Here is a 27,239-nt window from a genome sequence, read left to right on the forward strand (position 1 = left end):
AAACTTAAGCTCTACTGACTGCAGAGGCTCGAAGGGCTCCTCCTTCAGGGCCATGAGGACCGAGGGGAGATCCCAAGAGGGTAACAGGTGAGGGTGCGGAGGATTTAACCTCCTTGCCCCTCTGAGAAACCTGATGACCAAGTCGTGCTTCCCCAAAGACTTACCGTCTACTGCCTCGTGATGCGCGGCAATGGCGGCAACATACACTTTAAGGGTGGAGGGAGACAGCCTTCACTCCAACCCATCCTACAGGAAAGAAAGCATTACTCCGATCGGGCATCTACGGGGGTCTTCCCGGCGGGAAGAGCACCAATCAACGAACAGGTTCCACTTCAGCCTATAAGCGTGTCTGGTAGACGGGGCTCTAGCTGAAGTGATGGTGTTTACTACCGCTGGAGGTAACCCACCTAGAACCTCCGATTCCCATACAGGGACCATAAGTGGAGATTCCACAAGTCCGGACGCGGGTGCCAGAGGGTGCCCCCTCTCTGAGAAAGGAGATCCCTCCTCAGAGGAATTTGCCAAGGAGGGGCTGTCGCGAGGAGCATCAGCTCCAACCAAGTCCGACTGGGCCAGTATGGCGCTACCAGGAGAACCTGCTCCCCGTACTCCCTGACCTTGCACAGTGTCTCTGTGAGCAGGCTCACTGGGGGATACACATATTTGCATAGGCCCCGAGGCCAGCTGTACGCCAGTGCGTCCGTGCCAAGGGTCCCCTCGGCCAGGGAGTAAAATCGTAGTATCCAGATTTGAGGTGCAGTCACATTTAAGGTGCAGTCAAATACCATTGTTTTACGAATTTTCACAGGTGAAATCCAGGCATTTCAATAGGAATCAACACAATCTGGAATTCCGTGAAGGGACAAAAGATTTCCCAATGCAGATTTGACAAGTTGGACACACAGATTCACCGCACTGATCAACAGAATGCTGTTTGGTTTAAAAGTGACTTCAGTGTGAACTGTGCTTCACACATCGCTACACTATTGATGATATAATAGACCTTTTTGTATGTGAAATTTCAGAGAAATGTACAGCTGTTCAGCTGATTTGCATTGGCAAAATCCAGACATTTCAACAGGAATCTACACAGTTGGGAATTTCATGCGGGCAAAGGATTTTTGAATACAGATTTTGCATCAGGGTTAAGTTGGTCACACAAATTGTCAATAGACAATGGACCTTTTTGTCCACAAAAGTAGACTAAATTTCACATGTGACCACACATTTACACAAGATCCATGTCCCTTCCGAAAATTAACCATGGTTTTATTGTAGTAAAAGTGCATTAACCATGTTTTTTTGGGCGTATTGATTACCATTTGTATAACCACAGTTTTATTACAAATACTATGGTTAAACTATGTTTAGTGTAGCAAAACCATGGTTAATTTGTTGTTACCATGGTTTTTTGGTTTTATTTGTGTTAAAATCATGGTTAATTTTCATAAGGGGTCCTTGGGCAGTTAGCTCTATATATACTGTACTGTAATGCAATGGAGGTTAGTTGACTTAAAACTTTGGACAAGATACACCAAATGTTGAAACATCATTCTCCTGATGAAAAAAAACGCATTGAACCAGCTTTTTAGCTAGTCTTGTTTAAGCTGGTCTTCCATTCTGGTCAAGATTGTGTTCAGCTGGTTTAGCTGGTCTGCCAGCCTCACCAGCTGACCAACACTCATCCAAAACTAACAAGCCAGACCATATATGATCAGCACATGATCAGCTCAAGCTGATTTAATTAGGTTTTAAGCTGGGTCAATAAACCTTTAAAAGTGAGATAATGACAAACAACACGACTTTTCCCTTAGAGAAATATGGCAAAAAATTATGATTCATGGATCTCTTCATTCAACAAGCTTTCATCTGAATGCTTTAAATCTTGCTTTACGTCAGGTTCAAACTGTACAATTTTGCCACCTGAGACAAATTTTAGGATCGTACAATTTCTGTAGCGCAAAATATGAGGCCTTTGCGTGATGTGTATGCACCATCAGATGATTTATTCCCATCACAATGATGCTGAGCCTCAAAAGTTCTGGTGGTGAGTGAAATCTTGTTGCACCACTTGTATATGCTGTCAACAGCACCACTGGGATCAGAATTGTGGATAAGATGTGTATTGTACAGTCTGACTGTTGACCTCACACAAAATCTCACTGGGATCATGTACAACAATTGTAGAGGACTGGAAAAATCGTGCCCGGTCAAAGCTTAAACTGCCAGATCTCCACAACAGACAGTTTCTTATGCCTCTGCTTTACCCCATGTGTTTTTAAAGTAGCCAAACGTGGTAAATCCCTGGGACAATGTCATCTTCACAAAAAAAAAAGCCATGACTAGGGTCATTTTTCTATCCAATCAGATGCCCTGAACAGATACTACATGAAAGACTGAGATCTGAGGTTATTTCCTGTAAAAAAATATTGCAAATGCCAAGAAAGAGTGTAGAGGCTGTAAAACCACTTAAAATATACTCACAAAATACCACAGGGATAAAGAAAAGGAAATGCATCAGTCTCCTGGTTTTCGTTTCAGTCTTTGAAGCAGGAAGTCTTGTTGTCTTTTCTCCGCAAGAAGCTCTTGAATTCTTTTATTATGCGTTTTCTCACGGAACGGCACTCGCTTTCTGGGAACAAAGTGGTTAAGTGCGACCTCGTTCGGATTGACAATCCTGTAGGACACGTCGATGGAGTTATTCTCCTTCTTGTCTTCTGACCGATGGAGACTGATTATGGCAGGAGGGCTTGTTGTTGCAGTAACGTTAGGCTGTAGCATTGTCAGAAAAGTTGTCTCGATGTTTTTATTCTCAGGTGTGCTTGTATATTGTGGAGTTGTTGGCCAAGGCTCTGCAGACGATGAGATGAACACTGACGATTCGGATTCTGAGAAGTGTTCGGTTGAGACGTCGCTCCAGGTTTCATCCTCGTAGAAGGGGGCACTGGTTTCCTCTTCGTAGTCGAGTGTGCCGGGATGCTTAGTGTGCACAGTGACAGAACCAGTGGTGAAAGGGACTGTGGTTCCTGGTTTTAGGGTTATTGGATTCACAGTGGTTGTGTGGGCCCAAGATATGGGCTCAGTGCTGATGTTTCTCCATCTTCTGACCGATGGTGTGATTGTTGTGCCGGGCTTCTGTGAGGTCCTGTACAGCTGTGTCGTGCGAACGGGAGCCGTCGCAGTGGGAGTTACGGTAGGGGTGACAGTGGTGTACATCCAGGGTCTAGTCAGGTTGAATTCAGAGGTGTAGTTGCCCTCGTTGCAGGACTTGCAGCACATCTGCCTGTAGCCCGGGTTGGAGCAGTACTTACTGAGAACCTCCATCCGACATAACATAGACTTGTCTCCTTTACAGCGGGATCCTGAAAAATAAACCAACATGATGCTCAGTGTGGAGTTAGTGATGTCAGTACAACAATGGGAAATTATAAAAAGAAAAGAAAAAAAATACAATAGGAGATTCTAATAAATAAATAAGAATATATATGAAATACGAAAATTAAAGAAGCATGCAGCAGCGTGACCCTGGCAAACAATGATGTCAATATGATAATGGGAAATATATAACATAACATATAACATAACAAGAGATGAAATATTAAAATAAACCATCATATATAAATTAAGTTTTATATTAAATAAAATATGAAAATACAAAGTATAATGTAATTTAATATAATATAGTGCTGTGAAACAATTAACTGCGATTAATCGCATCCAAAATAAAAGTTTTTGTTTACATAATATATGTATGTGTACTGTTTATATTTATTATGTATATATAAATGCACACACATGCATGTATATATTTCAGAAAATGTAATGTTTATTTATTAAATATATTTATTTATAATATAAATTATATGACTATAAATAGACATGTAAATATTTTCAAAATACATACTGTATGTGTGTATATTTATATATACATAATAAATATACACAGAACACTCATATTATGCAAACAAAAACTTTTATTTTGGATGTCATTAATCGCGATTAATTGTTTGACAGCACTAATATAATATAATATAATATAATATAACAAGAAAACAACAATGAAATCTAAAAAAAAAATGAAGCAAAACACCAGGAAATGAGGAAAATGTGAAATGGAAATAAAGTTAGTCTAAGCAAAACGGCAACATGAAATTATAGAGCACAAATTCAGAGGATTTAAGTATTCAGTATATTACTTGACCCTTTATTCCCATAAACACAGCCGACAAGAAACCACATTAGTTACACAGAGACTTCCTGTCAAATATAGAGCATGTACAAGACAACACATACAACTTTTCTAAGTACAATGTAAACTGCTTTGAAATGTCACACCATTCACAGTTTAGTAAACACTTTGGTAAAACATCTCAACACCATTAAATCCATTGAAAAACAGACAACTTTGAAGAATATAATTATAAAAATGGAAATGGCACATTTTGGATTACATTTAAACAACTACATACTGTAACCATACACAATGCAGGGAAATGCTACGCTCTGGAATGAAAGAGCTGTGACAAATACGACCTACAGGGGCCAGCATTCAGCAAAGATCTGACTACAGGCCAAACGCTGCCTTCAACATGCCATTTGATATCAGTTTAAACCAGTTTTAATTACAAGTAAGTCCAGATGCGAGGTGCTTTAAATATATAATTCCAGAAATGGGCTGGAAGAACAGTCTAAACTTGAATGATTCACCCTGGAAGTCGTTACAACAGTCATATCCATATTACCTGACGTAGCACAACCATCACGGCTTCTCAAAACAAGGCTCCTTCCGCACAGGCACCTACCGCCCTTTTTCAATGCAATTTTAGGCTGTGTTTAGCCTGTAGAAGACTAAGCACAGAGCGAACAAGGGCAGAGGAAGGAAATAGCCCACAGAATTCCCTCGGACGAAGGAAACATTAAGACTCTGAGAGGGACAGAGAAGCGGTCAGGACAGAGTGTAACAGAGCCATAGCGTAAGAGAAAGAGGCAGGGTCCAGGAAAGAGCGGCCATGCAGCACACAGCAGGCTGACGATTGGAGATGGGCCGTTTACTTGAGGAGATCTTGGGCGCTGGGAACTCGGGGTCTGCTCTGGAGAGCCACTGGATGAGGAAGTTCCCTCTGTCATCTAGTAGTTAAGACAGGATTTAGGAACAGTGTTATTTTGGTTTCGAAAGAGTCTTAAGTGAATTCTGAGGAGCTGTATAGGTCGCAGCAGACACTCACTTGGACACGGTGCCAGCAGACATGATTTGATGCTCTCAGGCTTGGTGTTCATACAGATGCCAATGGCATTATCAGGGGTGCTGCACATGACCTGCCGCTCCTGAGTCCCATTACCACAGGTCACTGAGCACTGCACACACAGTAGCAGAATGGGATGCATTAACAAGATACATTGATTAACCTACACTACAGGTCAAAAGTGTTTTGAAAGAAGTCTCTTATGCTTACCAAGGCTGCATTTATTTGTTAAAAAAATAGAGTAAACATATTGATTTTTTTTTACAATTTAAAATAGCTGTTTTCTATTTTAATATATTTTAAAATGTAATTTATGGCAAACCTGAATTTTCAGCAGCCTTTCATTCTTCAGTGTCACATGATCCTTCAGAAATCATTCTAATATGCTGATTTTGTGCCCAGTTATTATCAAAAATTCAGCTTGCCGTTGCAGGGATAAATTCAATTTTATTTTACATTTATAGTGTGCCAGTAGTGTACCTTCACACTGTATTAAGACTTTGCGAATAAGTCATGACATTACTTAAATAATGGCATAATGTTTTGAGAATAAGGTTGTTACATTGAAGTAGTAATATTTTGAGAATACCATTTTGGGTGAACTGTTGCTTTAACATAATGATGGCCCTTTATTTTAGCATCACTGATGCTAAAATACAGCAACTGATACTGATGCTGATACAAGATTCTTTCTTTTAGAATATCACTGATATTCTGGCTGATATGTTTGATAATAATTGTCATGTTATGGCCAATTATCAATAAATAACCGATATCACAAATATTACTTATTATTATTTTTTATTACTATTTGATCAATTAAAAATAAAGCAGTGAACACTAAAATTAATAATTCATTTTGAATTTAGGCATATTATTATAATATCTTAATGTATGGTATGAAAAATGGATATCCATTTTGTGTTTTAACTGTTTTTAAACAGGACACATTAATCCAAGTGTTTTTAAAGATTAACTTTAAGTGAGTGTTAGATAAAGGTAATCTAAATGTAAAAATGTGCACGAACAATGAAATATCTGACTCTCAAACTCTCAATCTTACTCATACTCACCTGAGACCAAGGTCCAGTTCTCCATTGTGCAGGGCATAGGTGACGATTACAGGGTCGTCGTCCTTCAGGCCGGTCATCATTGCAATACTTAGCGTTGATGGCTTTGTATGAACCGTCCAGTTCAGGTCTCACACAGCGCACAGTTCGAGTCTGAGAACCAGTCTTACCACATGATTTACTGCACTCCTCCCATTCTCCTGTCACCCAGCTGAAATACACAACACACATTGAAAAAATGTCCACTAATCCTATGCTTCCATTACACCAGGGGTCACCAGACTCGGTCCTGGAGGGTCGGTGTCCTGCAGAGTTTAGCTCCAACCCTGAAGCAGCTAATCAAGGTTTTACTAGGAATACTTGAAACTTCCAGGCAGGTGTATTGAGGCAAGTTGGAGCTAAACTGTGCAGGACACAAGTTTGGTAACCCCTGCCTTTACACCATCATCCATCACTCATTTAGTTTTTTCAACAGTTCAGCTACAACAGTTCAACTGTATGATATTGGTTTGAAAACTACCACACGGTGAACCTCATTTGCTTACATTGGTTCTGAGCACTCCTTCTGGTTGCAGGCTCGACTGATGGCGCGAGGTTTGGGTATGTTGGCACAGAGTGTGCGGTGTACCATTTTGCCATCCGACTTCCTCCGGCATCCAAAACGTGTGTACTGTTTCCCTACAAGCCAGACAAACAGAAAAAACGCCACAATACAAGCTGTTGTCTCCTACCACTGATCCAAGTTTCACTCAAATCTCTTGTCTGTCAGGGTTGTGCACCATTCAGAGTTGAATTAAGAATTAAATTCTTTTAGCAACTTTAATCAACAGAATACGGAACACAGAAGTGCAATTTAAGGAATGAAAAGAAAATAACAACAAACAAAAAACGTGTACTTTTTATTATGAATGACACATAAATGTACATTACCTTCTAAAAGTTTGGGGTCACTAATATTTGATTAAAAAAAAAGAAATGAATACTGTTATTTAGCAAGAATGGATTAAATTGATTAAAAAGTGACAGTAAAGTCATTAATGTTAATGTAAACAAAGATTTTTCCATTCATCTTGAATCTTGAAAAAAAAGTTTAACATTCCACAGAAAATGAGGACTGGATTAATGGCTGCTAAAAATTCATCTTGGTAACTTCGACATTGTGTCGAAGTCTGACACTAGGGGTGAGACTTCAGAGCCCAGACACCTCTGACATCATTGAGAAAAGGCCAATGATGTTGGCAAGCAAAATTTGCACAGCTGGCCACTCCCCGGATATCCGGGTATGAATAGGCCAGCGTGGCATTTGTTCACTCGTTCTGTTCTTCGGAGCCGATGCAGCATCTTTTTTCATTCACCTCTCAATCTCCTTGTCGTAGGATCTATGGTAAAAGCAGTGGTTTCTCTATTGCCCATACACTGATAAGTGTAGTGAGAGTACTCCTGGGTGCTTCAACGGTGATCTTTGAGAGCAAATTTCCTCTTAAAAGCCGCTTTTGTAGATGGTTTATGTCTCTCTTGTAAGGACATGGCTATCAGCATGTTGCACATGCAGCTCATGATTTAATCGAGTCACCTCATCTGCATCATGTCCTGGCCCTTCTACTTCCGGGTACAAGGCCTCAATGATGTTCACTGAAGGGGAGCAAGGAGATGTTGCGGGAGCAGTTCCGGCGGATGAATTCCTGCAGACCTCTTGTTCCTCCAACGCCAAGTGCTCTAATACGATGCACCGGTTCCTCTTTTCTCATCAACCTTGACAGCGGTCCAGCAAAGGAATATATGGGTGGTCCCCCAGGTGGAGAGAGTGATCAAGCAAAACGCAGAACGCTGCCATCTGGAGGGGCTGTCTGAAACTCCCGTTCAGAGCAAGTTTCCTCGTCCCTTGTGGTGAGAGCTTATACTGCTTCTGGACATGCTGCATCCACTCTGCACACCATAGCTGTCTTGCTGTTGTCTAGGCCAGGGTCTGCACGAAGGTGGACCCAACCCGGAGCATGCAGGAACTGTGCTCGGCAGCTGACTATGCCCTCCGGGCTATGAAGGTCACGCAGCAGACTCTGGGGAGGGCATGTCATCAGTGTACTTTATCACTGTACATCAGTGGCCTCAAACTGATGGGGATGTGGGTTACTGAGAAAGTGCACTTTCTTTACTCCCACATTTCCCAGTTTGGTCTCTTTGGCGACACTGCCATTTCTCAACAGTCAGAAAACTGGCAAAGGTATTCTGCCTTGGCATGGGTCGGGTTCTATCCTTGGACCCCTGATGTAGCAATCTCTGCCTGCTTGTTGCTGGGGACGCGCTGTGAGAACTGCACTGACCCTGCATCAGCCTGGACAGGTGGATAAGCCAGACTGAAGGCAATCTTTTAGGAGCAAGGTGGCATCACCAGCTCATTCTCAGGTTGCTTAGAACCCTTAAGAAGTTTCAAAGCAGACCTGTAATGAGCGACCCAGGGAGAGATACCAAATGACCAACCAGCTCTACTTGCATCGGGGGATGAGAGGTGGATGCTGCATGACCTAGGCTATCTGCCACTCTGCAGACCAATTTATTAGTAAAACAGAAATTCATGTCCTTGGGTCATTCTACTCCAGGGTTCCTCAATTAGTTTTCGCTGAGGGCTGAATTCTGCCAACAATACCAAGCCAAGGGCCACTGACGTATATATATATATATATATAATAATAATAATAATTATTATTATTACAATTATGATATTATTGTTGCTTTTGTTTAAAATAGTCACAAGATGGTCACAAGATAAATATTCAGATTTTTTCTCCCAGTAGTCTGTTTTATTCAAACAATTATGAACATTTTTTGCATTTAGATACAGAAGAACTTTGCCTGTTTAATGTTAAAAACTAATGAACAAACAAAAAATCTGGATCTCCATGTCTGCCATGCAAATCAACTGTTCCTGCTCATTCCCAGACTGGATCTCTTCTCTCCACTTTCCCTCTGTAGGGGTGGGGGTCAAACTGTAACACCGTGTGTCCCAACCAGGCGCGACGTGATAAAAAGTATAATTTCCATGTAGTTTTTGTCCTAACCACCCGCGACAGCGACACGGGATTCTATTTTTGAAACCGTTTTTATTTTCTGCGACGTCGCGGCAGGAATAACACAAAATATGACAGTGATAATCTCAGGTAATAATTATGTGCTTTATTCAATGTTAAAAGTGTCTAATGGAAGTTTGATGATTATTTTGCGTGATCTATAGCCATAGTGAAAGCAACAATAGATATTTATCTCAGATCTTGAAAATAAATGAAAGCGAACATGTGTATTCCATAACAGAGATGGTATCAGTCAGTCACTCACTCAAAACTGCTCAGTTCATTCACATTATCATCTTTTTTCCGTGTCCACTTTTCTTTTCTTCTCACTCGCCATGTTTTTGCTATCACATCATATTTACACTGGATGCAACAAAGCATTGCAAATCATTTGAACTTTGTTTCAGTACGTCATAAATAGAACGAGTCAGCAGTTTACTGTCGGGATTTGTCGCGCCGCACCGCGCCGCACACAGTGTTGACAACATCACTGATTATTGCGCTGATTCTATTGTATTTTGTTGCGTCGCGCCGCGCAACTCGCGTCCAGTGTAGACAGGATGTAAGTTAATGTCGCTTTCTGATGGTGCATTTGAATTTTCATGCCACATTATTTGACATTAGTGCGGGCCAAACATTTTTCTCTCACGGGCCGGATGTGGCTCATGGGCCGCCTATTGAGGAACCCTGTTCTACTCACATGGCATTCCTGGCTCTTGGTATCAGGCGCTGAAATTGAGCATCAAAGCCTGTTCAGACAGAGACTTCTGCCTTCTCACATTTTGATGCAGCAGGTCTGATGTCAAGCCAGTATGACGAACCTAGGCAAGCTTCAGCTCCCTCGAACATCTGAGGGACAAGGCTGATGCTGCACACCCTTCACAGAGTGCTTCGAAAGACACAACGTCCTCTTCCATTGTGAGCCGCCACAGGAACCCTGCCTCAGGTACATTGAACGTAGCTCCACTGAGACCATTGACAAGACGTTTGGACTACCCAGCCTTTCCTGTTGGCTCCTCAGGTTGTTTGGCTTGGCGATTCAGCTGATTGGAGTGATTCAGTCAGGCACAGACATATCTGTTGCCTCACAGGATTCCTTTCTTTGCCCATTGCAATTTCCCTGTCTGAGGCCTCCCTCGTCACGGATGCATTATTCTGAGACCCCGGCTTGGATCTGTGCCAAAGGTTGCCACTAAGTGGTGACCCTGCAAGTTATTCCTTTCAAGGAAGGACATCTGGGCTGTCACTGTTGTGCCTGGTGCGAGCCCTGTGCATTCATTACAGTACACACAGAGTTTCAGAATGTCTGAACAGCTCCTTGTCTGCCTGGAAAACAGCGGAAGGAGAACGTTGTCTCCAAACAGGAAATCTCCCACTAGACTATAGATGCGATTTCCATGGCTTATCAGGCCAGAGGCTAACCTGGCCTACTGGGAGTCGGGGCACTCAACCATATCTGCAAGTGTAAGCCAGTTCATCCTAGATTTAGGGTGACTAGTAAGGTGTAGAGCTGCAATATAGAACCCTTCCCCTCTCTGAAGTGGTAATGTGCACTCTTGAGTCCAGTTCAGTTCCTTTTTTGAACCCTGGACTGGCTTTCCATCGTTCAAGCACTCTTTGCGTAGCTGAGTTTGGTGGAGAAACTTGCTGCAAGAACCCATTACTTGTAAGTATCCCTCAAGTGAACTCGTAAATGGATTGGTGCTCCATATGTTGTGACTCTCTATGGTGGTCCCATATGTGTATTAATCCACTGCCCTGTTCCTAATAAGGACTCAGTGTTTTCCCTAGACAGACAGCTGATATGTTTCTGTGCTTAGTAGTTCTCCCCTTATGTGAGCACTCGACAGAAACCATCCCAATGTTTTACTATCTTTTTAGTGAGTTTTGGATGTATCTCCACATGTTACCTCCCCTTCAGGTATGATGTGGTCTCCGTAGTGTTCCTTCCCCACACGGGGAAATTAACGCTTCCCCAACGTTAACAACCAGGACTTTTCAATCGCTATTTTATTCTTATTTATTCTCAGATGAGAAAAGTCTCCAGTTGGAGGTGACCTCTGCCTTATATGGCGGCTCTCCCAGATGTTGGAGAGTGAGGTCATAAGTCTTAGGCGTTGTTTTCTTTAGCGACACAGTTTATTTCAACTCACCCAGGAAAATCTAGAAATCTAGATTTCTAAAAATGCAAAATGAGTGAGTGACGTGACATGTGGCCAAGTATGGTGATCCATACTCGGAATTAGTGCTCTGCATTTATCCCATCCAAAGTGCACACACACAGCAGTGAACACACACAAACCGTGAACACACACCCGGAGCAGTGGGCAGCTATTTATGCTACGGTGCCCGGGGAGCAGTTGGGGGTTCAGTGCCTTGCTCAAGGGCACCTCAGTCGTGGTATTGAAAGTGGGAGAGAGCACGTACATTGACTCCCCCCACCTACAATTCCTGCCGGTACGAGACTCGAACCCACAACCTTTTTGGGTTATGAGTCCAACTCTCTAACCATTAGGCCACGACTTCCCCAAAATAAAATACAATCCATATACTTTCTTCTCTGAGCTGAATGTATATGTTGTGTTCACATCTATCAACTGTCATTCTGACTGGCACCTGACAAACCATTCCTGTCTGGAAGTTTTGAACTCACTGAAGAATGTACAATTAATTGTATTTCATGTTGTGCTTTTATTAATTTTGATTTCCCACAATGGTGCACTTGTGTGACCTAATCGCTGACCTACCTAACAGAGTCTCACGAACACAGCCATGCACAAAAGACCAATGGCTAAGGTCAGGATTTTAAATAATACAATAAATGTAGCTTTGTTTTTCACCTAACCCTATCCTATACCCTCAGAACACAAAGAAATGTATGATTCGTGTTACATGGGACCATTCTGTGATACTTTTGCATATTTTGCGTGAGCAGGGCAGGGCATTTTTTTTTAAATTTCTCCTTTCATGGTCTGAAAAAGAAAGAAGGGCAAATGCCATTAGAACAACACCAGGGTGAGTACGACTGAATTTTCAATTCTTGGTGAACTATCTCTATCCATAACTAGATGTACTGCCCTTATTAACCCTGAAAGCTCTTTAGGTTTAGTTCTGGATTTACAGTTGTCCACTTCTTCTGGTAATTTTGGCTGATATAATGCTCTTTCTTACCATAATGAGAACTCCATATTTGAGTGGTCCGGTGGTCTGGACCGTCTCCATGTCGTCATTGTTAGTGTACTCCCACGCCACACCTTTCTCAATTACTGTACGTGACTCAGGAAAATCACCCTCGTCGTTCAGGAAGATATGATCTGTGGCCTGGTTCTTCACCGCTAGCAGAGGACAATTTAACATTAGGACAGTCTTAACTCTATGCAGTCCAATTTATGCACTGAGTGAGACAAAAACAAGGATCAATCTTCATCAAGCTGATTTGATATGCATTTCTTGTACCTATAAATCACAGTATTGGAAGGCATTACTTCTAAGTAGCTAAGGTGCTTCACGGCCACTGAGCTGGAGTTCCTAATGTTCTCAGTGCCAGGAGGAGTCCAAACCTCTCCATCAATAACAAACAGTGGGAGGCCAGACACTTGAATTATGAGGGCCAGTGTTGGAGTAATTAATCACACAGGCATTTGCTGTGAAGTAGGCCTGTCGCAATAATCAATATATCGACTTATCGCGCTATATATGTACATGACCTCACTAATTTTTGGTGATGCAATATATCGCCCATTATATTTACATAATAATTAATGTCACCATGTTTTGTACATTCCACTTGCGCATGTGTCTTTTGCAGCTTCTCGTACATAACGTGGTGTAGTCATGAGGTGCTAGCTCAAATAAAAAAAATGCTTCTACAAACAAAGTTCCTTGTTTAGGGATCTGTGCCTTTATGCATATGGACATCTGACTGCTAAGTAGTGATTGTGTTTTTCAGCAATAGTGTGCACCCTTAATTTACAGAGAAAAGAAGGTCAGGGAAAAATCTGTAGATGGAAAAATCTCCATACAAGTTCTTTGTGCATTTTTCTTTTTTTCTACTTTGCACTTTTTTGTTAGAAAATGTTTATTTACTATTTATTCAGGTTTTCTAAGGTATCTACAATTTTGATACTTAATTTCCATGATCTAAATATTCTTAAAAATTAAAAGTTTGTTGTCATTTGGAAGTGTGTATGCCTTCTTGCATTATTATGCTTTTATATTATGATTATATATTCAATAGCATAAAATGGTCTTTAAAATTGCAATTGTATCGCTTATCGCAATTATTTCTTGGGCAATATATCGCACAACAAAAAGTTGTTATCGTGACAGGCCTACTGAGAAGAAGCTTCTACCTAGAATATGTGGAGTTCCTTTGAATTCACGGATCTGTATGTGGCTTGCTCCTCTAGGAATCTCCAGGATCTTCAGAAAACCTAAGAATACAATTCACAAAAATAAAAATTAGATTTGAGAATTGAAGAATTTCCTGATTGTGGTGAAATTTTTGAATAAATCTGGGTTGGACATGCTCATGGAGTCTGCAGCGAGGAAAGAAGCTCACCTGGTTTCCTCGTGCTGCGGGTGAAATTTCCTTTGACAATCTTGCAGGTAGAGTTGTCTCCTCCACACACGCCACACTTATCGTCTTCTAGTTCCGAGGCTATTACATTGTCACAGCCCACTTTCTGTGCAGAGAGCAGGGTTTAAGAGAACCAAGAATATATAGCTTAAGCTAAGCAAATTCACAGAATTTTTTTTTTATAGAACCTCTTTGTAGAACCTCTCTGTTTTTGAATCCATTCAAGGTGCACTCAGTAATTTAAAGTTTTGACACATTAAGAAATTATTAGTACTTTTATGTTTTAAAATGTTTAAAATCATGTGAGTAACATGTTGAGATCACATGACCAGCCAAATACTACTCAATTTATATCAGTAATAATCATGGGAGCCTAATAGGCCAATAAATACGGGGGGGGGGGGGGGGGGAGTACCATATTGTAGTTTTTCCAGTTAAAGATCCTTAAAATAAAGTGCATAAAGATGTTATACTATCACAATTATAAAAAATATTTAAAAAATTGAAAAAGATATTTAAAACTTGTTTTCGGAGCAAATTTATTTTTTTAGTCCTTTGGCAATTTGCTGAAATTTAAAATATATATATATTAAAAACCATACTTATTCATACTTGTATCTGTTTTGAAGTATGTTTACATTTTTACTGGAAAACAAGACAAGAATACTGATGAAGAAAACAAAACTGAGCATTTCCACAATTGAATCTGTAACTGCAAGTTTTTGCTTTTGTGTGTAATGCATCATCCATGGCAATCCAAATGTCTTTATAAAGGCAAAGACAACAGTGCTATTGACCAGCAATTTTGCATTAAAATTTATGCATGGATGGTAAATTGACTCTAAACTTAATCTTAATTCTAACCAGAACCACTTTTTGCCAATAAAATCAATAAACATCAGTAAAAGGTAGGAAACACTCTTGAGCACACAACTGCATGGAAACAATCACAGATCCCATCTTTCCCTAGGTGAGTGCCAGTGCTGGTGCACATTCAAACCCAGCCTTTTCCAGACATTCATATCCCTCTCAGATTATAAAGCAATACATCTTGGAATGCGCTTCATCTTTTAATTCCACTAGCAAAACACTGAGATCTAAGCATGTACTTCATCAATCAGGACTTTGCAGTCATGTATTCCACCAATAACAGAACTAGCTAAACACAGACCATTGAAGACAACGTCTTGTTCTAGCGAATCAACAATTTACCTGGCAGTGAGAAGTGGAAAGGCCTCATAAGGCTGATTAGGCCTGATATTATTCATTCTATGGCATTTTGGAGGATGAATTTCAGTGATGGATGGTTTGTGTGGGTGTGTTTGAATAACCTTTACCTCACACTCCCCACGCACACACACGCTGTAAGGGTCTTTGTAGGAACAATGTGTGCCATCATGCACCATTCTCTTCATGGATACCACATCTCCAGTTTCTTTTGACTGGCAGTATAGTTGACATCTCTCTTCAGCTGTCCAAAAAACAGATCACAGACAAATTCATACAATTCATAGCAATTCATATTTGTTTGAGCACACTGTAAGAAACTACAGACTGCCCCGGCCCAGATTCCACTCCACACTAGATGTATGATCATGCTCAAATCCCAAAATGGATGAATTATTATAGAAAAGAAGAAAGATCACATCCTGAGCAAATGGTGACCAATTGTAGAATATGAATGGGTGTGGGACACCGAGAACAATCTCAGACAATGGGGTGTTGGAACTTCATTAACATACAGACCACAGCTGTTCCTGGAGCAACTTCATTTACATTAAGGGTAGTAAACAGTAACTGTACAAAAGGTTTGAGCTTATGATGTTTGAGGTTCATTCTGAGTCCTCTGAATCTGAAGTGCTGCATGTACTTTGTCACTGTTATTCTGCATTAAGTTATTCTTCATCAAGATCTTCAAAGTCTTCAGCATTTTTCTTACAACACAAATATGTTGGCATGTTTTTGAAATCATGTAATTATAATATATTGATTTTACTGTATTTTAATTAATAGGATTAATTAAATATGTTAATTTACTTATCTATTTCTCTATCTACTTATTTTGACATTATGACAGTTTTTTTTCCTGGTGTGTTTTGAAGGATTCCATCACTTTACTCAAGCTGATACTTTAGAATGTTAAAATGAATGGGAAAAAAAAAATATATAAAAATATAATAGTAAATGTAATCATACAAATATATTTAAAATGTATGGATTGGTAAAGATTCTTTTTATGGTTTAGTTATATTTTTGATCCCACTAATATGTTAATATTGTACTTTTCAGTGTGAATTACCATTTAAAGGGGTGGTTGATTGCGATTTTAATTTTTTAACGTTAGTAAGTGTGTAATGTTGCTGTTTGAGCATAAACAATATCTTCAAAGTTACCAAGCTGAAAGTTCAATGCAAACGGAGATATCATCTTTTAAAATTCTGGCGGTTTAATGCCTACAAAAATGGCTGGTAAAGCGTGATAAAGCGTGCAGTTGCTGTACTGTATTAAAGCTTTAATCAGGATAAAATCGTATATTAAAAGCTAACATAAGCAGTAGCATTTTCAAATAACAGCATATCTAAAAGTATGAGACAACAACAAACAAAAAACATAGGCCTACCATTAAAAGCCGTGCTTGCAAAGGTTCTGCATGATCCTCTTCAATAATATCCTCTGCTTCTCAATCGGGCTCAAACTGATAAATTATATTAACGACGCCGTTGTTTACAATACAACCAGAGCACATGCCGCAGAGGTGAGGGGCCGGACGTTAAGACGCGCACTAGAGGCAGTTGAGCCAATCACAACACACTGGGCTAGCTAACCAATCAGAGCCCATTGCCTATTTCTGAGGGCGGGGCTTCATAAAAACAGGAAAAGATCAGCCCGTTTCTCAGAGCGGTGTGGAATAAAGGTAAATTATGTGAAAAATAATGCGTTTTTTAAAAAACGAAGCATTATCATGTTAGACTGCACCCCAGAAACACAGTCAAGCCTAGAAAAAAAACAGTGAACCACCCCCTTAAATGTTCAGGGTCAGCAAGATTAAAAAAATAAATAGATAATAAATGACTTTTATTTAGGCAAGGATGCATTAAATTGTTCAAAAGTGACAGTAAAGATGTTTACATTACTACAAAAAGATTTGACCAAATAAATCATGTTATTTTAAACTTCCCATACAACAAAGAATCCTAAAAATGTAAGCATTGCTGAAAATTCAGCTTAACCATCACAGGAATGACATTTAAAATGACATTTTAAAATGTATTCAAATTGAAAAGAGTTATTTTAATTGTACTATAACATTGTACAATATTACTGTTTTTACTGTATTTTTGATCAAGGAAATGCAGCCTTTGTGAACATAAATTACTTTGCTATGATCAAATCTTACCAACCCCCAAATTTTGAATAGTAGTGTACATCCAAACATACAAAAATGTACAATAATTAATACTTGTGAAAAGTAAGCAATCAGGTTGATAGAATGTTTTAAAATGTATGCGTGCTACAACCACACTTTACATATATATACCATATAAGTACTAATCAATTACATTGCTACATCTAGACAATTCATATGGATAGATTTAGTAAGAATGCCACTGATATCAGATTTGTGATGTAATGATAATTATTTTAGAGTCTTAAAAGGTGTTTGCTACATAAATAATCATAAAAAATATTTAAATAGAAAAAACAAAAACCAGTGTCTCCACTGCAACATTGTTCTTGCTGTATGTGCAGTGAAAACAAGATTGTTTACTCCTCTCAGCAGTAGAGCAGGAGGCTGGAGTGGTTATTAGCTGGCTACCTGCATTCCCTTTACTGTAGCAGTAATTCAGTCCCAGCGGATAACTGGAGATGCCGTTGCTGCTTAATCACATTTCCATGTGCCTTTCTTCCAACCGCTGCTGTCCAGCTCTTGGCTGATGCCCTTCTCAATGACTGGGCCAAACTTTTGGGGAATTTTTCCAAGCAGCTAAGACCAACTCTTCAGTTAAGTAACAGCCCTATTACTCTTTCTGAAGCCACCTCCTTTCCATGAATTTATGTTCCATTTTCTTTGTTGTTCTGCATTAAGGTTTTGGTGGCACGACATAAAGACTTGTAAAAAATTTTTATCTCTCAGTTCTGAGAAGAAAAGTCGGAATTATAAGATATGAACTTGCAGTTATGAGAAAAAAAGTCAGACTTGTCAGATAAAAAGCCGCTATTAAATTTATTTATTTATTTTTCCCTGTGGAAAAAATGTTTGTGCTAGTTAACAGTGCATTAACTAACTTTTGATCTCAAAAATGTACTGGCAAATGTTGAGATTAACATTAATTAAGATTAAGAAATGCTATAGAAGTATTGTTCATTGTTAGTTCATGCTAACTAATGTAGTTAACTAATGTAAAAAAAATGAAACCTTATTGTACGTATTACCGATAACACAAAATGCAGAAGCGTAAAGCCACTAAAACGCAAAAAAATTGTGATTCTATATGGCACATAAAATACAAATACATATTTCTTAGCTCTTACGTTATGGAAACATTTACAGAAAAAGTAGCTTTGTGAATGATATTTAAAAAGCACATTTCTTTGAAAGAAAGATGAACAGGGTCCAAGACACATGGCGGACATCAGGAAGCATTAAAATGAGGAGTAAAATACCATGTGACTGTGCCAATGTCTTTTTCGCCAGCATAATATGAGACTGAACAAAAACGGAAAATGATCTGGAAAGGAATAACACTAAATAAATCAGCTCATCACTCACGTTCAGGGTGCTCGTAGGGCAACCAATGGTGTTTGGTGCCCTCATGCTCAAAGTGGGGGTTCCACATTATGCACTGCTCCTCTCTAAAGTCAGCCAGGGCCTTTGCACAATCCTCCAAGTTACAGAGCTGGAACTCATAGTTGTTTCCATAACAAGTGCGCCCCCCGTTGGCCGGACTACAACATAGAACAGATTTGTTCAAGTCAACAGAGGTGAAATGTGAGAACATGAGAATACCACTTTCACCGATTTGAAGACACTAACATTGGGTTATTACACTCTCGAGTTCGGAACCATACTCCACCACCACAGGTACGAGAACAGGAGCCAAACTTGGTCCACTGACCCCAGTGGCCATCTTGCCTAAGAATGTCTGGCGTCAGCTTGATACAGTGACCCTTAAAACAGTGCTGGAGAAAGAAAGAGAGAGGGAGAAAAGAATGTGAAAATGGTATCTGGTATTCTGGTTCTGGGTATATGCTCAGGTTCTGAGTATAAGGTCTAACCTTTCCTGTTGCACACTTGGTCCCATCGATAGGAGGGCCCTTCTTGGTCTTGCAGAAGAAAGGGTTCTCGGGGTGGCTGCACCACAGCTGCTTGCAAGGATCGTAGGTGCTGTACTAAAAGAAACAGCCATGCTCGCATTCATACACACAGACCATGTGACCAGCCCAGATAAGTGGCAGGAGTCTTTTTTTTAAATAGTTTTATTTAGCTTTTCTTGTTTGCAGATGAATTATCTGCATGCTTGCACCTGCATAAACAACATTATTTCATATTATAGAGGATGCTGAACATACAAAGTGCAGTCCAATAGTCCAGAAATGTTTCTATTTTGCATTATTTTTCAAATTTATCATATTAAAATTTTTTCATAACAGGAAACCATTAATGGGCAAAATGTTTTATTTAATGTGTCAGAAATTCGTTGTCAATACACAATCCTTAAGAATACTGAAAGTACAAATGTGCATCTATGAGAACAGTTAATAACTAATAATTAATACTTTATAAATAATAATAAATATGTAGATCAGACAGATACTCATGATGATTAAAAAAGGAAGCAAGAACATGATTGTCTGTACAAATAGTGATCAATATAATAATTTGATTACATTTGATTTGTCACCTAGACATAGTGCAAAATCTTAAATAGTCTTCATTTTATTGAGATTTTCTTAAAATCATAATTATATGTCATGGCTTTCCTCTATTTGAAATGCTTGAAAAAAATCTAAAACTTTGAGGTTCAAATAAAAACAAACATTCTACATTTTCAGTATTATTTGTCACCCTGGACCACAAAACCAGTCTTAAGTGACAATTTACAAAATTGAGATTTATACATCATCTGAAAGCTGAATAAATAAACTTTTCATAGATGTATGGTTTGTTATGATAGGACAATATTTGGTCGAGATACAACTATTTGAATATCTGGAATTTGAGGGTGCAAATAAAATCAAAATATTGAGAAAATCGCCTTTAAAGTTGTCCAAATGAAGTCCTTAGCAATGCATATTACTAATAAAAAATTTAGTTTTGATATATTTACGGAAAGACATTTACAAAATATCTTCATGGAACATGATCATTACTTAATATCCTAATGATTTTTGGCATAAAAGAAAAATCTACAAGTTTGACCCATACAATGTATTTTTGGCTATTGCTACAAATATACCCCAGCGACTTAAGACTGGTTTTGTGGTCCAGGGTCACATTTCATTATCTTAACTTGGACTCAGTATACTGCATTGCCAGATTTACTAACTATAGATCTAACTAGTTTATGTGGTTGAATGTGGAGTGAGATGGCATGTCAGGTTAGTTGGTGTGACAAAGTCTCTCTTTCACTCACCGCAGTGCACATCATGTAGCCCATGCCGAAGTCAAAGCGGCACTGGTCGTTCATAGAGTAATGCAGACCAGGCAGCTGGGGCAGAGTTGGCCATTCATGATCAAAGGGTTCATCACGCAGACAGTCATATGTACTGCATGAGTAATAGTACTATCTTAGAACTTGTAATCAAGGAACAGGATGAATAACAGAATATATTCATATACTACAAAGCAGGAAGCTACCATAACCAATTAACTCACTTGAGGTATCGCCTGAGCTCCTGTTGACTGCATCGGGACCAATGAAAGCGGTGGAAGGCTGCTTGAACCAGAGGAGCCATTATACTCCCCATGGGAACCTCATCCCCGCACTCATTTGCCTGGCCGTCGTGCTCCATCCCCAGTCTAAATATAATAAATAACAAGCACACATTCACTCACTCAGTCTATACAATCATCTTCTGTACTGAATGGAAATGTGGGTGAGAGAATGGATATATGTAACAAATATTATGTATATTATTATACAATGTAATATATAATATATTATACAACATATACACATCTTTGTTTGCGATGACAAAATATGATCAAATATTTAGAAATGTAAATGACAGAACTTTCTATCTTTTATTGATTGTTTTTGTGGCAGATAAATACTTCTCTAATTAAAAAAATAATAATAATTAAAATGATATTCAAAGATATTACCGTCCACCCAATAGCTTCAATATAGTTAAAGGTGCACTAAGCAATATCTGAAAAACGCTTTTGACCACACTGTGTCCCAAAACACACTTGTAGCCAATCAGCAGTAAGGGGCGTGTCTTGTAATGATAGAGAGAAGAGAGCGCTCAATTTGAGTACACAGGATGGATATTAGCAGATCGACATTAGATAGAGAGAGATGGCAGATAAAAAAGAGGAAAATATCGGAAGAACAAAACATTAAAAAGAAGGATTACGATCAGGCAAGAGGTAGGGCCCGCGTACATATCGGAGCAGTTTTTCAGTGGTGGAGAGAACTAAAGGAGCGGAAAGGGCTTGAATCGGATGCCGAGGTTGTGTTGTTTCTTCTGGATAGGTGAGTAACGCTGATTTTGCATTGTTTCACACAACTTATCTGTGCTGGCTTTTGTTTGAATATGCTTGTGTGTCATCTTCGTTTGTTTCCAAGATCATCGTTATGCCAGGGTTGTGTATGTACTCGTGGGGCAGAGATATCAAAATCGGGACAAGGTCCTGTTGGGATATGGGCATGTTTGTTTTGGTGCTTTCAAATATAAACATTGTTTGGTGAAAATCGCTTAGTGCACCATTAACTTTTATTTGTGGTATGAACTGTAAATACTTAGCGGCTTGATTTGGGTTGAACTACTAGTTTTTATGATTAACTTAGGGCTTGACACTTTCATACTAGCTTCTCAAACACTGGTCGGTGGTGGAATATTATGGAGGATGGTTTTTCTCACACATGTCCTGTCTCATGGGCCACAACAAAAGCAGACGAGAAGCCATCCTCATGGTTCAGAGTGCAACTTCTCACAGGGTGACACATTCCTGTCACAGGAGCATAACCTGAAAAGAGAGGGAAGATAAATTGTCGTCAATGGTCTGTTGTTTATGCTGGCTCAAATTGGCAAGTCTCTCTGAAAAAAAAAAAGTATGGTACATATGGTACAGTTCATTCGCCCTGTTACATGAATTTTAATTAGTCTGCATATCTGAGATTCTTCATGTACTGTACATACATCATGTCATGTTTACATGTAAGTTCATGGAATCCAAAAGTATTACCTTGCATGCCAGTGGGCCCAAACTCTTGTCTGGTGAGGAAAATGGCATGATCGTGGTATTCTGCATCATTCTTGTCCTCTTTTTGCTGCAGGAAGGCCCAGCGGCAGACATTCTCCAGACTCTGAGAAGCGTTGCCCAGCTCAATCAAACCCATGGACTGACAATACCAACACAAATCATAGGTTAATACCGGACATTGTTAATTGAAACAATTTAGTTTCAGAAATTTGAAAATTTCAGTATTAGAATGCTTAAGCCAAATCTATTAATGCTATAACATTTTAACATTTATACATTTCTAACCAATTTTTTGTATCATTTTGCACATGTTTTCAAGAGAAAACTTTTGTAATTTTCTACAGTTTGATGTTAGAGTTCTACTTGAGCTTTCATAGTTTATTTTTTAATTAATTAATTCAGAAATTAAATGCAAAGTGGTCCAAAGAATAAAGAAACTTAAACCTGCTGGACAGGACTTTAGCACCACTTTGTACCTAGAAGTCAATAAGCAAACTTTTTCAATTTCAGTATGCTATTTATTTACTTATTAATTTTTTTAAACAGTGTTCTCAGTTTTTAATTTTAAATCATTTGCAATCAACAACTTTGAATCAACCTTGGCTACAGTGGCGAAACATTTCCTTGGATATAGATACCAGAATTATACTTCAATACAGTCTCTGTTGGACAGCTACTGGAGTCATAACTAGAAATTTTTTAATAGATAAGGTATTTTCGTACTTTGAAGTGCTGCTGATACAACCACAGTCATCCAACAAAGTTTCAGAAGGAAGCTGGCTGATGCCGTCTTACCTTGGAGGAGCAGAGCATCATGATTCTAACCAGGACAACATTAATATGGGCACCCAGGGAGCTGTCCTGATAAATCTCATTCACCTGTGGAACAATTCATAAGAAAACAAAGGCTAAACAAGTAGAAATGCAAAACAAACATAACCTTACTACAGAGAGCCTAGATGTGACGAATGGATGTGTAATTCGTCTGGACAATAACACGGCTACGAAAATTATGTAGGCAGGAAAAACTGTCACAGTGCCAGAGGCATTTTGAGAAGTTAGAGAGTTTAACAGGAAAAAGCAGAGTTTACTGCCTGTAAGCTGAAAAATGCACAGCACTTACCCATACAGTCACCTTGAGAAGGATTTAAAGGTGAACCCTGAACCCTCCCTTACAAAAATGAACCATGGTTTTACTACAATACAAATAAAACCCAAAAAACATGGTTACTATAGTTAAACCATGGTATCCACAAATTAACCATGGTTTTGCTGTGCTACTCGTAGTTTAACCGTGGTATTTGTAGTAAAACTGTAGTTATACAAATGGTAATCATTACACCAAAACAAACAAAAAAAAGAAACAGAAAACATGATTTCTACACTTTTACAATTATAAAAGCATGGTTAATTTTCATAAGGGCTGAGTCATTATTTACTGGTGCCTGCACATGTGTTCAGATATTTATATATTTGTAGAAGCGCTATGTCTATTATACATTCAGATAAAAAAATAATAATAATTAAAAATATATATAATTGTATGTAAATATTTGCAGGTAACAAATCTCTGTCATCTCTGAATAGTTTTTATGTATTTGGTCTTGGCAGACTTAGACATCACGCTATCAGTTTGAAGGTCTGGCTACACAAGACTATGATGGACAACATTTGTTATGCATGCTGACACTCAAGTGCGGACTTGCTACTGCCAACAGATACACAGACATGCTGCTGTGAGCATGTAAGATATGCTGCTGCTGCGTAAATAAACATACATAAATTCTCTAGACATGTGGAGCTGGGGGAGGTGGAGGGTTTATTATAAATTTATATATGAATAAATAAATAAATAAATAAATAAGCAAGCATGACATGCATATCTGCATCCCTTCATAAAAAACACACATATTTGATCCTTTTACCATGCTTACATAAGACTTCTCTCCACTCATTTACACAATACCCTGGGGCAACCTGGGAAGGTGCTGAGGCTTCACCAAGATGACCAGAGTGTTGAGAAAGAAAAGAAACACTGAACCACACACACACACTCACAAACAAAGACAGTGACAGATAGATGACAGCTCGACTAGAGGCTGTTTAAAAATCTTAGTCTAATTACGGAGAGCAGACACTTAGCAAAAGAGAGAGATTCTAGCTATAGTTTCCCCTAAAACACTCAAAACCTCCCCAGAATACAAAAAGATACAATTAGATGCTTATTACTCATAATACCACTTGTTTTGTCAATAAAACTAAATGATCACACATTAGTTTACGGACCAATTCTCACTAATAACTAACTATTAACTATGACTTTTGCTTCAATAGTTGTTAGGTTTAGGATTATGGGATCTAGAATATGATCATGCAGAAAAAGGCTATTTATAATATGTGCTTTATAAGTACTAATAAACAGCCAATATGCTAGTAATAGGCATGCTAATAAGCAACTAGTTAATAGTGAGAACTGGACCTTAAAATAAAGTGCTACCAACTAAACTTTAGATAAGTGTGTATGTGTGTGTATTTAATCTCAGATTTGACTAACAGGAATACTAATTATAAATCACGTGTATAAGCATTTACACATATATACAGACAATATGGAAAATATCTGTTTTTAAAATCCTTTTGATATTTCAATATGTAAAATGTTTTAATATGAAGACAATTTATTGACATGTCAGGAATGTCTGATGAAAAATATACAGTATGTATGCATTTTAGAGTAACCAAATTGTGAGTTTTAATGTATTTAATATTATATTCAACATTTCATTTTATATTACATTTAAATTAACATTATTACATATTTATAAAAAAATAAAGATATGTATCCCTGTTGTTAAGGTGACAGTTCATTATCATTGTTGCTAAGCACGAAAACAGCTGAAATATTAGTTTCTGAGAAACAGTGCCAGGTAACCCTGTTCCCACCTGAAACCATGTATCTACTCAGGCACTCAGTAATGACAGCTCTGTAACCTGGCACATAAATGACTATTATCAGCACATACTCTCTTGTTTTTTTCTCTTCTTTCCCACACACACAAACACACACACACCGTACTAATCACCTTAAACAGCCAGTCTCTCATTAGCACTGGCTGTCTCTGGCCCTCTCCAGGACCCTGTCAGTATTTTATTAGTCTAGATCTCTGCCTGTAGCTGGCAGGTAGCTAATTGACGAGTAAGAGGCCAAAGTGCCAGAAAATCATTAGGACTAAATTAATAATGCAGCAAGGTCTTCCATTGGAGCTTGTCTTCTGCTTAGCAATGGGACCACCGTGTAAACAAAAATGAACAGTGAGGGAATTACAAGGATAGAGTTGAAAAGTTGCAAGAGCTTTGGAATCGCTGTCCAGTCACTTGAATACCCAAAGTACAAGAATGACAACTGCTCTAGCTACACAAATTCAATTTAGTGTGTTGTTGCATTACAAAATGTCAGACTGCAGTTCATAACAGAACACAAATATGAACATTTTGGACATTGCCACAAGGGGCACTAAAACAGAGTAAACACTCCAATTCTTGTTTATAGTTAGCTACCTAAGCAAAACACATCTAGTTTATTGTCACAGGCATTTAAAGGCAATTATGAGGTTTGTTACACCTAAGCAATGCATTGGAAAAAGTAGGTGTTAAGTATTTTCAAATGGACTATGGGACATCGGTCAAGCATTTGGGCATAGGCGGAGTTTAGGGGGGGCTGGGGGGGCACTGCCCCCCCAGACGAGAGCCAATAATGATTTTGTCTGAGCTATGAATAAAATATAAAAATTAAAGAATTCACATTTTCTAATTTTATTTGTATTATCTTATTATTTTAGTGGTTAGAATAAGTAAGTTTTGGGCTAAATTAATTATTTAAGCACCATATCCTCGCGAGTTGCGAATAATTCTCAACTTTAGAGGACATGAGAGGACTCTCTTTTCGTTATTTTCCCGATTTAGCAAGTTAACAAATATTCATTGTTTTTTTTTTATAAACCCGCTAATAAAAATGTGGTGGACTGAGTCATTTCTGGCTCAATTGCACAGGCGATTTGAAGCGATGGCCTTGAGTGTGGCGTGTGATGCAGTATTCAGTTTAAGCATGTACGCAAGCCTTAAGATTCACCCTCGGCTTGTGACAGCTGAAATGGATCTTGTGAAATGTGCGATCGCATCGCCGATTACACTTGAGAAACTTAAAGATGAAGTAGGCTACGGAAGGACAAATATCTAAACTTTTTCAGATTACTGCAGTTTACACTTACGCTGCCCATTGGTTCAGCTACATCAGAAAGTTTCTCATTTATGAGGAGAATCTGGCTCCGATCTTCAGTGGCACAGGACAGATTCTCAGATCTTTCTTACTGCACATAGAGAACGATTTGACTGAAAAACTATAAGAAGAGAAGAGATAGTGAAAGAAAGACAGTGGTCATCTACGCAATTCGGAAAAAAGAGGCGGCTTTTCTGCAATAGGTATGTTTTTTTGTGTTTTTTAATGTCGAATGTTATATGTTATATAGATATATGAAATGTAGAAGATATTAAAAAGTGTTCGTGGCTCATCTGCCAGTGGGTGCCCCCCCAAGCATAAAAGTGAAACTCCGCCTATGCATTTGGGTCTGTTTTTGTGACATTTTTGGCAAAAAATTAATCAAAATGAAAAAGAAAATCAGATGGGGAAGTCAGAAAATGTTTAGTTGTGAAGGGTCGACAGCAAGTTCATTGCGAGTCTGGTCTTGTCGAGGATCTCAAGTACATCAATCTTTCAGGTAGGAAACCTTGTCAGGGATGTGGATGTAATTTCTTGACTCAGAGCAGTTGTCAGGGAGATGGATGGAGGTTTGG

General features: G+C 38.7%; 1 protein-coding gene across 1 annotated transcript in view; it reads right to left on the minus strand.

Moving 5' to 3' along the window:
- Positions 1 to 1,452: 1,452 nt before the first annotated feature.
- LOC107590100 (A disintegrin and metalloproteinase with thrombospondin motifs 2-like) overlaps positions 1,453 to 27,239 on the minus strand; it is a 77,357-nt gene continuing 51,570 nt past the window's right edge. Inside the window, exons 5-21 of the mRNA XM_016278715.1 lie at positions 23,184 to 23,267; positions 22,371 to 22,527; positions 22,046 to 22,151; positions 20,835 to 20,978; positions 20,593 to 20,725; positions 19,235 to 19,348; positions 18,993 to 19,138; positions 18,729 to 18,904; positions 15,295 to 15,428; positions 13,940 to 14,063; positions 13,731 to 13,811; positions 12,510 to 12,713; positions 6,859 to 7,030; positions 6,317 to 6,524; positions 5,226 to 5,355; positions 5,053 to 5,127; positions 1,453 to 3,362 (exon numbers count right to left, since the gene is read on the minus strand). Of these exons, the coding sequence (XP_016134201.1) occupies positions 2,518 to 3,362; positions 5,053 to 5,127; positions 5,226 to 5,355; positions 6,317 to 6,524; positions 6,859 to 7,030; positions 12,510 to 12,713; positions 13,731 to 13,811; positions 13,940 to 14,063; positions 15,295 to 15,428; positions 18,729 to 18,904; positions 18,993 to 19,138; positions 19,235 to 19,348; positions 20,593 to 20,725; positions 20,835 to 20,978; positions 22,046 to 22,151; positions 22,371 to 22,527; positions 23,184 to 23,267 (3,033 nt within the window). The 3' untranslated portion in view covers positions 1,453 to 2,517. The remainder of the gene's footprint in view (positions 3,363 to 5,052; positions 5,128 to 5,225; positions 5,356 to 6,316; positions 6,525 to 6,858; positions 7,031 to 12,509; positions 12,714 to 13,730; positions 13,812 to 13,939; positions 14,064 to 15,294; positions 15,429 to 18,728; positions 18,905 to 18,992; positions 19,139 to 19,234; positions 19,349 to 20,592; positions 20,726 to 20,834; positions 20,979 to 22,045; positions 22,152 to 22,370; positions 22,528 to 23,183; positions 23,268 to 27,239) is intronic.

This window comes from Sinocyclocheilus grahami, unplaced genomic scaffold (assembly GCF_001515645.1).
Source record: "Sinocyclocheilus grahami isolate Dianchi unplaced genomic scaffold, SAMN03320097.WGS_v1.1 scaffold124.1, whole genome shotgun sequence".
NCBI classification, from domain to species: domain Eukaryota; kingdom Metazoa; phylum Chordata; class Actinopteri; order Cypriniformes; family Cyprinidae; genus Sinocyclocheilus; species Sinocyclocheilus grahami.